At 47.8% G+C, this 14,857-nt stretch overlaps 1 protein-coding gene across 2 annotated transcripts in view; it reads left to right on the top strand.

The window, feature by feature from the left end:
• Window positions 1-616: 616 nt before the first annotated feature.
• Window positions 617-14,857, top strand: part of BEND4 (BEN domain containing 4) — a 29,795-nt gene continuing 15,554 nt past the window's right edge. Inside the window, exon 1 of one of the 2 annotated variants that reach the window (XM_028743749.2) lies at window positions 617-2,116. In XM_028743749.2, coding sequence (XP_028599582.2) covers window positions 1,660-2,116 — 457 coding nt within the window. In that variant the 5' untranslated portion in view covers window positions 617-1,659. The remainder of the gene's footprint in view (window positions 2,117-14,857) is intronic. The other variant, XM_028743750.2, reaches the window with a different exon arrangement.

The raw sequence follows: 14,857 nt of genomic DNA, 5'->3' as shown, positions 1-14,857 counted from the left end.
ATGGCTCGGTTTGATCATGGGACTCTCAAGAGTCTCCTCCAGCACCATAATTCAAAAGCATCAATTATTCGGCGATTAGCCTTCTTTATGGTCCAGCTCTCACTTCCATACATCACTACTGGGAAAACCGTAGCTTTCACTATACGGACCTTTGTTGGCAAGGTGATGTCTCTGCTTTTTAAGATGCTGTCTAGGTTTGTCACTGTCACTGCCTTGCTGTGGCGAAGGGGCTTGAATAACTCAGAGAAGCTATAAGCTATTCCGTGCAGGGCACCCAAGATGGACAGGTCATAGTGGAGAGTTTTGACCAAACGTGATCCACCTGGAGCAGGAACCGGCAAGCCACTCCAGTATCCCTGCCAAGAAAACTCCCTGGACAAAGACAACAGGCATATAGAGAGATCTCCGTTATTCTTCAGCAAAGAAATCCGGAGAGCCGATGCTTCTTCTTTTCGGGTCTTGGGAGTTGGGCCTGATCCGCGCGGGGGTCCAGGCAGACACGTGTCCCGCCCAGCCAAGAGAGTTTCGGAAGAAAGAAAAGACCAAATCCAAACCCGCCTCGCCTGGCCAGGCCAAGGCAGACGAGCGCGCTTTCTTCTCCCCCTCCTCCTGCTCCTTTTGTGCAAATCACGTCGAGTGACGTGATTAATCTCTCGGATTCCTGGAAATCTGACATGCTTGAGTTACAGCCCCGCCGCCTCTCCGATTTCGCCAGGAAACGGCTCGGGCATAATGGGAAACAAAATGTCCTCTGCGCCGCGCTCTCGGCGGCCCTGGCGGTTCCCTTGGACCCCCCGAATACTTTTCTCTCTCGGCGGCCTCCATCCCATCGCTAACAGGGGAGGCGAGGGGCGCGAAATCGAGGCGGGAGAGCGGGGGGAGGAGAGGTGAGAGAGACGCGAGAGGCTCCGGGGTGAATGGCAAGTAGGTCGTCGGGAAGATGCCTGCGTGATCCCGGTCCCCTGAGGGGGAAACGAGACCCGTGTTTTCCCACCACCTCCACACCACCGAAACACGCGTTCATAAGGGGCGGCAGCTCGAGGAGTCAAACTTCCTTTTCCCGCTTGAACGCGAAGAAGTTGCGCGCGAGGGCGCAGGCGGGGACCCTCTTCAGGATTCCTCTGCGCCCTTAAACTCAGCCCGCCCCTCCCCCACCCCCGCCGTCTCTGAGGAAACGTGCCTGCCTGGAGCGCGGGAAAGTTCCCGCGCTGCGCCAGCCGAGACGCGCTTTGACGCGGGAGTCCAGCGGAGTTGCCTCAGGAGGCGCCGGCGGCGGCGCCCTGACTCCAGAGGGAACGGAGCGGGTTCGTCGTGGCCCGCCCGACGAGCGCCCCCGCGGGCTTCTTGGGCAAAGCGGTCGCCGCCCCCGCCGCCTGAGGCGCAGCCAGCAGCGCCGCGCTCCCTGAGGCGCTCCCGCCTCCCCACCCCGGGCCGTTCCCATTAGCGGGCGGGGCGGGGTGGGGGCTCCCTCGCTTGCTCCTCGCCGCCCTTCTCCCTCCAGGCATTGGCGAGGCCGCCTGTCAATCAGCCGCCAACTCCCCCCGCCCGCCCGCCCGCCCGCGTCTCCCCCAGCGCCGCACGACGGGGCTCCGGAGCGCGAAGGCGGCGGCGGCGGCGGCAGACGGGGCTCTGGAGAGCGCGGGCGAGCGGGCGCTGCCGATGGAGGAGGCGATGCAGGCGGTGGCGGAGGAGGGCCCCAGCGTGGCCAAGATCTACAAGCAGCAGCGCAGCCCTTACAGCGCCCTCAAGACCTTCCCCAGCAGCCGGAGACCGGCGCTGAGCAAGCGCTACGAGAGACCCACCATGGTGGAGATCCCTCAGGTCAGGGCGGGCGTCGGGCAGCAGCAGCAGCAGCACTTCCAGCCGCTGCCCGCCGTCGGCTCGTCGTCGTCGTCCCTCAGCGAGCACCCGCTGCCTTACCAGGCGCACGGCTCCTACCCCGGCGCCAGAGCCTCGCAGGGCCACCCGCCCCGGACGCCGGCTCCGCAGCTGGGACACCAGGCAGCGGCGTCGTCCTCGTCGGCCAGGTACGGCCACGGCCACCAGGGGGCAGCAAGCAGCAGCAGCAGCAACAGCAGCAGCAACGAGGGAAGCGGCAGCCTGGAGCTCAGCGCAGGTACCAACTTTGGCCGAGGGGGCTGGCCAGGGTCGTGGGCGTGTGGTGCCTCTTCTGGCACGCCTTCGCGGGGAGAGAAGTTCAGCTTCCTCCCTCTAACACCCAGACACACACGCCCAAGCTTATTCTGAAGGGCGCTGTGCAAAGTAGCAAGGGTGCCTCTGGGCATGTGCAGAGCGCACGACAATCCGTTTTGTAGGGGGAGAAGCGCGTTTGCAGTGCTCAGAGTGATCGCTAGCCATCACTTTAACGACGCTTGCAACCAGGGGTGTCAACTTGAAGGAAATAATCAATCACATGATGCGCATAATCAATCACATGGTGCGGTGCAGGCACACCCTTTGAATGTCAATGCCCATCAACTCGGAGGGGGTCTGGCTCCCTCTAATATTTTATTGGGGGGTGTTGAAGGGACCTTGGCCCCTAGGCATTGATTCCTGCGCTTGCAACAGTATAGGCTGGTCCAAGGGTCCCTGTACAGTACTGCAGATCAGAGAGGGAACTGAGAACGAGAGGAATAATTCATTGTTCAGGTGAGATGGGAACTGGAAGTCCCCTAGCTAATGCTCTTGGCAACTGCCCTACACCAGGAACTGGTGCCATTGGTTCACACACCAAGGAGGTCACCTCTGCGTTTAGGCGTCATGTCGCTGCTGAGTTGCATGTTGATGGACATCCCTTGCAAACGGCCTTGCAGCTGACAAAGCGTTAGGCAAGCTGACTATGATCCATCTTGGCTGTTGGGCTTTGAGTTGCTTGTCCTGCTATTAAAAGCTGTAGGGTTCTTTGGATATAGCTGCATCCCCTCAGCTGGAGAGGGGGAAAGTGATTATAATTTGACAGAAGGTGCGTGAAAGAGAGATCAGTGAAGCTGAAGGTTCAAAACTGTGGTTGGTGATAACTCTGAGTATCCCACATGGGTGGGTTCTTAAAATATTAGAGGGAAGGTCTTCCTCTCCCTCCCCAACTTCATCTCAAACCTACGACCCTTCAGAAGCTTTTCACATTTGCTCAGCCTCAGAACTGGTTTAAAATTTCCAGTGCCGGAAGGCAAACATCGATAATATATAGCAGAATGAAAAGAGAGTCTCTGCCCCTGCACAAAGCACCTTAAGCCTGCTGATGAATAACCACAGCCTGCATCCTACTCACCCTCTCCAAGGATTTGCATAAAGGGTTTTACGAGCCAGAGACTCTAGACTGACCCTCAGCCTCTCTTCCTTTATAAATGAATAAATTGGGAAAAGCTAGGGAGTAGCCTCTGGGGACTGCAAGTTACCTGTCAGCCAGCCTTCTGTTGGGAGGGATTGCACAAAACACCCTACAGATTGAGGGGTGCTTTAGATCCTAATTGTGGGGAACATTTCCTGGTGTTGAGATCCGCATCTGGATTGAATCCGCTGTGTTCAGTATCACCATTTTCCCTCTTGTTGCACAGCTGCTAGCCCAGAGGGAAGAAGGGCACGGAGGGGGACTGTAGCAGCAGGACTTAATCTAGAGGTGAGAAAACTCAGGCCAGAGGGTCAAAATGCAGTCCTCCGTGCCTCTATCTCTATCCCACACCTTCTCTTCCAAAGCCATGCCCCTCACAGACCCTGCTTTGCCCTCTTCTCTGGCCGAAATGCCTCCTGAACTCTGACAGTGCCTTTTGCTCACCTGTGTGATGAAGGATAGAAAGGGGTGTGTGAATGTGCATTGAAACTAGCCCACTTGTTGCTCCACCTGCTTTCCCCCCTGGGCATGTGGCCTTAGGAAGGTTGCTGCCCAGGAAGGGCATCAGCAGGCATTTTTCAGGAGTGGGAGAGTAAAAACACTCAAGGTGAGCAGCAGATTTGTTGTTGTTGTTTAGTCGTTTAGTCGTGTCCGACTCTTCATGACCCCATGGACCAGAGTACGCCAGGCACTCCTGTCTTCCACTGCCTCCCACAGTTTGGTCAAACTCATGCTGGTAGCTTCGAGAACACTGTCCAACCATCTCGTCCTCTGTCGTCCCCTTCTCCTTGTGTGTGGATCTTTCCCAACATCCAGGGAGTCTTCTCTTCTCATGAGGTGGCCAAAGGATTGGAGCCTCAGGTTCAGGATCTCTCCTTCCTCAGGGCTGATTTCCTTCAGAATGGATAGGTTTGATCTGCAGATTACCGTAGTTTCTCACCAAAAAAAATTGAGAATGCTGTGTGCACATTTTGTCTCCTACCTAAAATATTACAAATGCTAGAAACTTTTTCTCTTTTTTTAATGGAAGCTCGGACCTGGGGGGGGGGTTATGGTTTACCAGTGGAAGGTAGGGACAGTGGGTGCCCATATTCCCCAAAAGGGAGTGTGCCCCCTCAGTTCCCTACCCCTGGTCTCCTCTGACCAGTCCTTGCTGCCGTCCACAATACTCCCTTCCACGATATTAATTGCTGAGCAGGATTCTGGACCGTTTTCACTCAGCTTGGAAAAGGCTTTCTCAACCGTGTGCCCAACCCCAACTATTTGTCAGATAAGTGTACCAAATCTTTGCAAAACAAGTGGTTGTAAGAATTTGTGGCTTGGGGGCACTGTGTTAGAAGTGGACTAGGTGGCCGCTACATGCCCCCATCTGCACTATACACATAAAGCAGCACCAGAACACTTTAAACAGTCATGGCTCCTGGGAACTGTAGTTTGTTACAGGTGCTGAGAGTTCTTAGGAGACCCCCTATTGCCCTCACAGAGCCACCATTCTCAGAGTTCCCTGGGGAAAGGGATTGATAGTTAAACCACTGTGACAGTTGTAGGGGGTCTCCTAACAGCACCCTTGTCAAACTACAGTTCCCAGGATTCTTTGGAGGAAGCCATGGCTGTTTAAAGTGGTATAATACTGCCTTAAACATATAGTATGCAGGCTGGGCCTCCGATTCCCTCCAAAAACCAGCCTGGAAAGGAGGCAGGAGAGGAAGAAGGAAGCCAGAAGTCCTCATCTGATGCCTGCTCATCTCTGCTACTTCCCATGGTTAGCAAAGCAGTCTGGGAGGTAGCAGGAAAAGGCTCTCTGTTGGCTGTGTGACTTCCTCCTTCCATGTCCCCCTGTGCGCCCCCCCCCCAAAAAAAACCATTTGCACCTGCCTTCTAGGAGTCTTGGACCATCTCCACGTCCCCAAGAGGACCCACTCACATTTTCAGAAGCACTGCCATAGAGAGCCAACCAGGGGAAAGCTGAAGGACTGGGCTTTTTTTCCCATTCAAGTTTATCTCGCTTCCTCTACCAGGATCTACTCTGATGCCTGGGAGTCGCCTCCCCACTCATTCTGATACGTATCAGGTCTGGTCTTGTGGAATCTTGCAATTACAGCATCCAGGTGTCCAGGGTCTCCTTCAGTTTTTCCCAAGAAGGACAACCTACTCTTGAAGTCGCCTCTTCCACTGTTAAATAGCTATTCCCATTAGGAAGTTTCTGCTAATGTTCAGCCAGATTCTGCTTCCCTGCAGTCTGAACCCATCTCAGGAGTGACAGATTATGTCTGCTCCTTCAAGATATTTAAAAGCATCTATCCTGTGTCTGCTTTAATCTTCTCTTTTCCAGGCTAAACATGCTCATCCGTTACCAAAAGTACAAACACAAGCTTGCTTGCATATCTTGCTTTGGACCTTATTTAACAAATTAACTCCCCTGATGCGCAGTCGACCTTCAGGTGAGTAATAGGATAGAACTGAAAATATGGATGTAAAAAAAAAAGGTCAAAGGGTTCAAGGTTTGGGAGGAGCTGACAAAAGCAGAAACTAAGCTGTGCTCTTGTAAATGATTATAATAATAGATCTTAAACGGTTCTTGGGAAATAGGGATGAGCTTAGCCTGAATCCTTGGAGAGATTCTACCAACAGGAACAGTCATAGAATCAGAAAATTGTAGAGTTGGAAGCCATTCCCAAGTGTCATCTAATCCAACCCCTTGCATTTAAAAAATCTCAACATGGCCTAACTGTACAGTACAGGCTCATACGAAAGGCTCCTTATATTACTTTTTGTCTCCATCATGCACATATGACTAATGCCCCCAAAGGGGACTTTTTCTTCATTTTGTAATAACTGTTGTAGATACTCTTGCTAGATAAACATTAAAAAATAAAAAAAAACCTAAGACACCCTCTGAACAAAGTTTTCCATGCCCTGCCTCAACCTTTCTGTTGAAAATGGGTTAGCATTTGGTAGAAATTTCTTATTGCCGCTGCTTTGTGATCAAGATTATTGCTTTTTTGTGACCCGATCTTTTGGATGAGAGCGGCACACTGCTTCTCCAATGAGGTGAGAAAAAACACAGGACACAAATGACCATCGGAGTGACAGCTCACTCTTCTGTGACTTGCTTTCTGTAAAATGTACAGACTCTAGATGCAGCCCATTAGCAGAAAACAGGCTGTTTAAAAAAATCCCCCCAATAGATGTGTGCATGTAGATTTTGATTTTTTAAAAAATATATACATATATATAAATAAATTTATTGAGCCTTGGTGTGGGAGTGTTAACTGAGATGTAGATCAAAATATTTTCTCTCTCTCAAGGTATAACCTACTAAGATGTTAATTGCATCTCTCCCTCTCTCTATCCCTCTCTCTGTTCTCCTTTTCCTACTGATGGCTTGGTGTTAGAGCTCACGTAGTTCTTGATATGCAGCCTAAATTTGGCACCAGGAAATGGGAAATTGCATCTTTAAGCAGACTACAATCAAAAATGAATTACAATAAATCCTATATAATTGCATAGGTCATTCTCTTTAATGAGATTTTATTAACCTGACTGTCAAGCTTTTGAGTCAGGCAGATATTTTATCTTCTTCAACTGATAAAAGTGTCAGCTATAAACCACCGTATAAATATTCATAAATCTACACATCTGTGGCAGCCTATCAGCATCATTCTTTTGGACATTAAAAGCATTCTAATTACTTTCTGTCTAGCAGAGCTGAAAGGCTGACTGTTATAGTATGTGCTTGGCAGGCATGATTGCTTTTGTTTGCCATCACAAATAACAGCATCCCCGTTTTATATACTGAGGGTCCAAGAAAATAGTCAGGGTTTGACTGAGCAGGCTGAATACTGGGAGGCAACCATCTGGTTTTGATAGCAATGGGCATCTCAACTCATCTGTTCATTTTGACACAGCCTTTGCTTATTTATTTATATAGGAGAATGCAGTGGGGTGGGGTGGGGGGGGATGAAAGCCTGGTTTGGTCGCTTTGATGGCTGCTTGCCTTTTTTCCAGCAAATGCAATGTGGTTTTTTAAAGGGCTGCTTCCTTCAAATTCATTGCATCCATCAGATGCCCCTCCCTTAGTGTGCAAGCTGTATGTGCTGTGATCGGCCTCCTTTGCTTGCCCCTGGGGAGTTTGTGTGAAGGAACTAACCATTATGGTGGGGCTAATAATATGGAGGAGTTTTTCACTGCCTGACTGGAAGGGAGGTTGACAATAAGCAGTCCTGTGATTTGCCTGCCCATGTGCATGCACATATTGCCCTGTGGTGTGAGACTGCTCTGCGAGGGGGACCACCTCTCACTCTGCTACACAGGTGTACCCCAAACCCTTTCCCATCCAACCCCTGCTTGAAAGCTTCCAAGGAAGGAGAAGCTACCAGCACTCATGAGAGTCTGTTCCACTGCCAAACAGCTCTTACCATCGGAAGTGATGTTCTTCATGTGAGTGCAGTATGTGTGTGCTGTGAAGAACGTCCTAGATCGCTCAGGGTGTTCTACACATGGTAGGACCAAGACATGGAATTCAAAGAGCTGTGTCACATCACACCATCACATTCCAGAGATCTGTGTGCAACCCACTCTGTTGCTTACAGTCCTATCAATTTCCTCTCTTGTTCTCGCAGGGAGTATCTACACCACAGATATAAACTGGTGTAATAGTCGTTCTTTCCCAACAGAATCACAGTTCAAGGGTGATTGGCAAGCATTCTTTGCACTTTCATCATGCTACAGTTCCCAATAATTTTTGCAAAAAGCTGCAAACATTTTCAACAGTTATGAAGTTCATATAGCTCATTGCTTTCTTCAGTTCCTGCAGATCCCATGAAGATCTCTTTGATTTGCAGAATGGAAAAAGCAAATGATTAAAAATGTGATTATTCTTTCTGCCCTGCCAATAAAGCTTTCTGAATATCCGCATTCGCTGTCACATCTTCTGTGTAGATCCCCCCATGTACATTAAATAAACAGGTCTTCTAAACTTGTAAATTATTTCTATTCTGCTTTTCATGTCCTCGAGGGAGTTCAGATTGACTGGGTTGAAAGGAGGGATCAGAATATTGTTTCATTATCAAAACACCAGTGCTGTCTTTGCAGAATTGGAATGCCCTTCAGAAGGCATTTAACTGTCTGGTAAATATGATTGGATACAGAATGTCATTGCATTATTAGTCTAAGAGAATGGAAGGTGCGCTTAGGTAAGAGATATGCAGAGCTGCTGTGGAAAGTAGCAGCAAAACAGCAGCACACCAGCTGAATATTGAAGTTGCTGTTATGATTTTTCACTTTTGTACAACTGCTGTTAAAAATTTTCAGTGTGTGTGTGTGTGTGTCTGAAGGGACACGGATGTTTCAGCATTGCAGGATTGTTTTTCAAGGAAGAATGACTTGTATACAAAACGAGGCTTGTTAACAATGCAAACGTTTTAGTCACTTCAGGCAGAGAGTTACCTAATTATATAAAACCATTGCTGGCACCAGAAAACCAACCCACAGGGAGAGTAGTTACACAGACCTGAAGAATAGGGAGAGCTTGGTTTTGGAGCTGAAGCAGGGATACCTTGTGATTTTTTCAGGTGATGGATTAGTGTGCGTTTCAGAAGTTGCTCTCCCCTACCTTCTTTGTATGCATGGTGAGAGGCAGAGATTGCCCCTTCTGTCGTTCCCACTTTTGTCCTATCTCCAGCACCTCCAGAAGAGCCCATGTCACTGTAATGTTTGCACAGGGTCTGCCTGCACAAAATCCAATGCACGCAAGGCCAAATCACAAGGTAGATTCAAAAATATTTTTGAAGGGAGGAGGGAAGAGAACTGATGGCACAATTTGGACTTGTGCATGAAGACAGAAGTGCCTGGCGCGCTCTGGTCCATGGGGTCACGAAGAGTCAGACACGACTAAACGACTAAACAACAACAACGTTAGTTTTTAGGGTGTGTGCACCCTGTTCAAACATTCCACAGAGCTGTTGCACAAAATATGGTTTGACGTTACAGGCCTGTCTTAACGAATGACACTAAGCAACCCCATCACCCAGTGATTTTTATTCCCAGTTTGTTGACCTTGCATTATAGCTGGGTTGTATGTTTTACTTTATATGCTGTTTGCTGTACTATTTGTTTCCTGTCTTTCCAGTGGCCGATGGCCAAAAGCTCGTATGAGATGCTGAGTCAGTTTCAAAAGTGGCCATATAGGCATAGATCTGCCCTCCTAATAAGGGCCTTGCTGCTGCTTACCTAGAAGTGGGCAGGGCAGGGAGGGCAGTGGCAAAGGTACTTGTTTCATATGCCAAAGATCCCAGCTTCAATCGCTGGAATCTCCCAATGAGAGACTGCGACATGAAATTCTAGAGGGGCATTGCTAGGAAGTGCGGATAACTCATGAGCTAGATGAACCCAATGCAGCTTCTTGAAAGACAATCCCTGTGACTGTAGTCATCTCATGTTTCCTTTTGTGGGGTGCCAGGTTGGATTGGGACAAGGAGATTGGGGTTCTAGTTCGAATCCCCCTGTATGTTTGCAATATGGTGCCAATGGGAACTTTCCTCTCATTGCAAACTGCAAGCATGCAAGGTAATTCCAGCTGAGACACTGGGTTAAAGCCTTTCTCTCTCCGTGGTCCTGATCTGGCTTGATCTCTCCTACGCAACCTCTTTCTGGCTATTTGTTAAACCACAGAAATGGCAAACCACATGACAAATATCGCCTCTGCCTCAACCCTAAGTTAGTACTGTTACCATACCAGAATGTTCATTGGACACATGGTTGTATCACACCATCTGTCTTTTATGACAGCTTCTGCACTTGCCTAGTTAACAGGGCTGTAGTGGCATCTGAGGTCAGATCCACACCTTTGCCACCAACTAACGCCATGTAAAATAAGCATGCATGTTGAAAAAGCTAAGAGTAGCTGCACTTCTCCCTATTGCTAGTTAGCCAGGTGTCAAGTCTGAGATGTTGGGACGCGGGTGGCACTGTGGGATAAACCACAGAGCCTAGGTCTTGCCGATCAGAAGGTCGGCGGTTCGAATCCCCACGACGGGGTGAGCTCCCGTTGCTCGGTCCCTTCTGCCAACCTAGCAGTTCGAAAGCACGTCAAAGTGCAAGTAGATAAATAGGAACCGCTCCGGCGGGAAGGTAAACGGCGTTTCCGTGCGCTGCTCTGGTTCACCAGAAGCGGCTTAGTCATGCTGGCCACATGACCTGGAAGCTGTACGCCGGCTCCCTTGGCCAATAAAGTGAAATGAGCGCCACAACCCCAGAGTCAGCCACGACTGGACCTAATGGTCAGGGGTCCCTTTACCTTTACTTTTACCTTTAAAGTCTGAGATCAGCTCTGCATGTTAAGAGCATAAAAAGATCAGACCAAAGCCCCATCTAGTCCAGCATCTTGTTCTCACAGTGGCAACCAGATGCCTATAGAAAGCCCTCAAGCAGGACCTACCTCAGCGCAACCACACTCTTCCCCCCCTTATTATTCCTAGCAGCTGGTGCACAGAGGCATACTGCTTCCAGTACTTCAGAACTCTTAGGTCAAATAAGAGGGAGGGAGAATGATTTCCCCTTTTCCTCCTTACCCTTCTGCTGAACTCACACATACCTTCATGCTTTGTCATTGGGGCTGAGATACTTCATCAGCTGGGGTTCCCTCTTGCTCAGCGCAAGACTGCCTTTTGTTCTTCTGAAGCAACATATGGAGGGGAATACGTACACATTCTCTGCTGTGAGCTCTGTGAGTTGCCTCCATGTCTTGAGCACTGTACTACATGAGAAACTCACAAGTTCACCATTTGCACATGACCCCCGAGGCTCAAAAGGAGGAAGTGTGAATCTCCAGCTTGCTTTGCCTTCACATGCAAAGCCACCTTGAGCTTATTTGTTTCATGATATCAGTAAGAGACTATTTTCATGAGGTCTTGAGTTGAGCTGTAGGACTTCAGACCGCGATCAACGCAAGGATTGCCTCTTTGAAAGTCCCCCGGGGTTTAAAAACAAAATGCAACTTCCCTGCACGTGGAAGGCTAGTGAGTTGGGTGAAAGGGTTCTAAGCCTTGCTTGATGTATTAACTTTCCATGTGCAAGTAGTTTTTCTTTGATTTGTTGAAGTTTGCAGCTCAAGAAGGAATGTGCCTTTTTTCTGCACGTTTTGAGCAGGGTTGCAAAATGCCTCTTCAGTAAGTGAAAGGCTAACTCTCAAACCTTCTGCTCTGTAGGTTTCTCCTACGTGAACATTCAGTCTTCAGTTTACAGTTTTAGTTTTGGCAAGATAATCCTTTTGAATCAGAACAGTGCACCCAAGCATGTAAATAAACACCATGCCTCTTTATGTTCTTTTTGTGAACTTTTACACCCACACAGTTGTTAATAGCACTGGATTTGGAACTGTTATCCAGCATCCAGTTGAGGCTAAGATCTGAGGGATTTTGGTATGTAAAATGTTGCTGAAACTACCCAAGACTGTTTTAAGTTCCGCCTTGTTTCCTTCATTGTACCAGCTGGTGCCATTCCTACAGTAGGACAAAAAGGTTCTCCACCACAAGCTCTAATTTTGTTTGGGCACCTGCAGTTTTCAGAGAAGATGCACTGGTACATGATTTAAGAGTCTTGCTATAATCAGTTGTTCCTAAGAAAATGACACTTAGGGAAATGTTCTGGCTTCCTTTGGTCAATTTTCTTCAAATAAAATCTCTTACAAGCCCTCTTACAAAAGAAAACATGCAGATATTCTACTCGGTTGCTTCATAAGAAATAAATATGCATTGTCTGGCTAATGAATGTAAATATATCAAGCTGCATATAAATATATGTGTGTGTGCGCATGCGTGCTTGCTCTTTTACTGTGACTTATGCCCATTAGGTCCATCTACCACTGCAAAATGTATAGCTAGAGATGCACATGGGTTTTAAGATTTACAACAATTGGAGCTGGGGCAGCCAACATGGTTACTTCCAGATGTTGCTGGGTCTCACCTCCCGTCATCCCCAGTCATTTACCATGATGAGTGGAGCTGGTGAGAGTTGGGTTCTTCCAGATGCCCTGTTTATTGCACATCCACCCTAGTGACTTTGCAGAGAGGTTTGACAGCATTGATTATTTCGTGAGCATTTATTCTGATTCGTTTGTCTGGAGGTTAGATGGTCTTGTGTCAAAACAAGTGCTACCAACACTGTGCAGTGTGTTTTCCCATCCTTTCCTTATCACGGAAAGCCTGATCTTACGGGGAAACACGTTGTTTGTGCAGGACCTCCAGTCAACCATAATGGCGCAGTGTGAATTTGCCAACATGTGACTGAATCTCAGTTGAAAATAGGAATAGGCTGGAAACACCCTTGGAGCCCAACAGTGTCTAGAGAGTGCCATGTTGGTCATCCCTGGTTTAAGCTATTAGTTGGAACACACCCAACATAGTCTGATACTATAAGCGGTATCGTTTTTCCAATGTGTAAAAAATAAAAGAGACTCAGGACAGCTACAGCTTCCTTACTCATTTGGTGTTATATCTACCCGGAAAGCTCTCTGTGGACAAATGCCGGCTCCCTCGGCCTGAAGCGAGATGAGCTCCGCACTTCATAGTTGCCTTTGACTGGACTTAACCTTCCAGGGGTCATTTAGCTTTACCTTTTACCATATCTATAAATTTATCTTTTCCTGATTTTAAAATGTGATAAGTCATTTACATTTAAATTTGCGGCATCAAAAGTGGATCATGCCTACAATCTAGGGAAAATCATAATATTTAACGCAGCATATATAATGTAATTTGAAGTCTCCATTCATATGTTTCTTCTTCTTCTATGGATGGAGGAGGTGCAAGGGAGATACAAAAGGCAGAGAACTTCTGAGAACTTGGGATCATCCTGATTAAAATGCGCACAGTAAATACAGCTTCAGGTCTAGAATCTGATTATAGGATTAAAACGGATGAAAAACTGCTGTGTATTTGAATTACAAAGTTCCAATCAATATCTTCCTTTGATATTTTTCAAAAGAGAAAGGGAGTGAGTGAATAATGAGGGAAGGCAACCTTATATTGAGGCTGATACTGATATTTACATTTTCATTATTCTTTTATCATCTGATCATGATGTTAGCAGGAGTCTCTCGTTAGTTTTTTGTTTCCTGTTTTCTCATTATCTAGTGCTGTGTGACTCCTGTGGAAGCTTCCTTCCACCAAATGTGTCCAGGGTGGGTTTAGAGTTGTCTGTTGTCAGGTGGGCTTTGGTTTAGGGTTGGCATTGAGGGAAAGCAGGGTTCTTCTGCCTTTCACAACGGTGTGGCAGGCAGAAATTCAACAGGCTGAGCTTGGAAAGTTTCATTTGTTCACATTCTGTCTGCCAGACATTTTATTATGTGTGAAACCACTTATTTTATTTTTGGGCCCTCAATACCACCTGCAAAAAAAAGGACACACATTTGCATATAACACAGAGCAAATGTGAATGTTATGCAAATCTGTGTCATCTTTGGTGAGTGGGTTGGAGGGCCTAAGCCACATACAGTGTGCTGGACTCTTCAAATCTGTTGGCACCCCTGGACATATTCCAGAGTCTAAAATGACAGCATGCTGGGTGGTGGCCTTAGAGCTTTAGAATCCATCAGGGCTAGAATAAGGAATAGAGTTTCTGCAGTTCCTGGGAGCTCTCCATGGTCCTGCAGTGTCTTATGTCTGGATGGGTACCTGGGCCAAAGTAGACATTGCGTTCACATGGGGTGGGTTTGGTTATGAAGGAAAGGCAGCCTGGAGGAATAACTGGTTGTAAGAGGGACAAACTAGCCATTAGCCATATTGTTCACCCCACAGGTGTATGTCTCCCTATGGAAGGAAGTTTTCATCAGAAGTCTGTAGACTAGACTGCTGCGGATGTGTGAGATCTACAAAGTTCTGCATCCGAGTGCAAGACTGACAACACTTATCTCCATTTGTTCAGTAAAATGGAATCGAAAATGGCATTTTTGCAGTTGGGTATCCTCCACCTTTGGTCCCTGGTCCCTCTGAACAAGTGCTGGTGTGAGCCAATTGACCATCACCACACTGATTGTCAGCAAGGGGATCAGGGCATGCATGAAATGTATTGAATGTTCATGCAGGGCTGCCACTTGGGTAGCAAAGGGGACAGTTCCCTCTCTTATATGCTTCTGTCTACCGCATCTGTGACCTGTCCTTTTTCTTCATATAGGGTGTGCATAACCTTATTTTGCTTGTGATCGTTGCGGCAAACAAGTTAATGAGGTTGAGTCACAGGGGCTTGCCCAAGGCCACCTGTTGAGCTTCATGGCCAAAGCAGGGATTTGAACCCAAGCCTTCCCAGCCCAAAGCCATCATGTTGTGCAACACATCACTCTGGCTCTCTGGAATGCTCTTTAGATACTTTCCCCAACCAAGTGAGAACTATTTATCCAAAAGAACTATGTGATCAGCCCTACTTGTGTGGCTGACTTATTTAAGAGTCTTCTCTGCCACACAGGATCTTGTCATGGAGAAGCAGCTTCCGTATGGGCTGAGATAATGTCTTTAAAGTTCCATTATTCCTCTC

This window comes from Podarcis muralis, chromosome 9, assembly GCF_964188315.1.
Source record: "Podarcis muralis chromosome 9, rPodMur119.hap1.1, whole genome shotgun sequence".
In the NCBI taxonomy this organism is placed as follows: domain Eukaryota; kingdom Metazoa; phylum Chordata; class Lepidosauria; order Squamata; family Lacertidae; genus Podarcis; species Podarcis muralis.
Note: the sequence above shows the minus strand (reverse complement) of the source record. Positions and strands in the feature narration are given on the sequence as shown.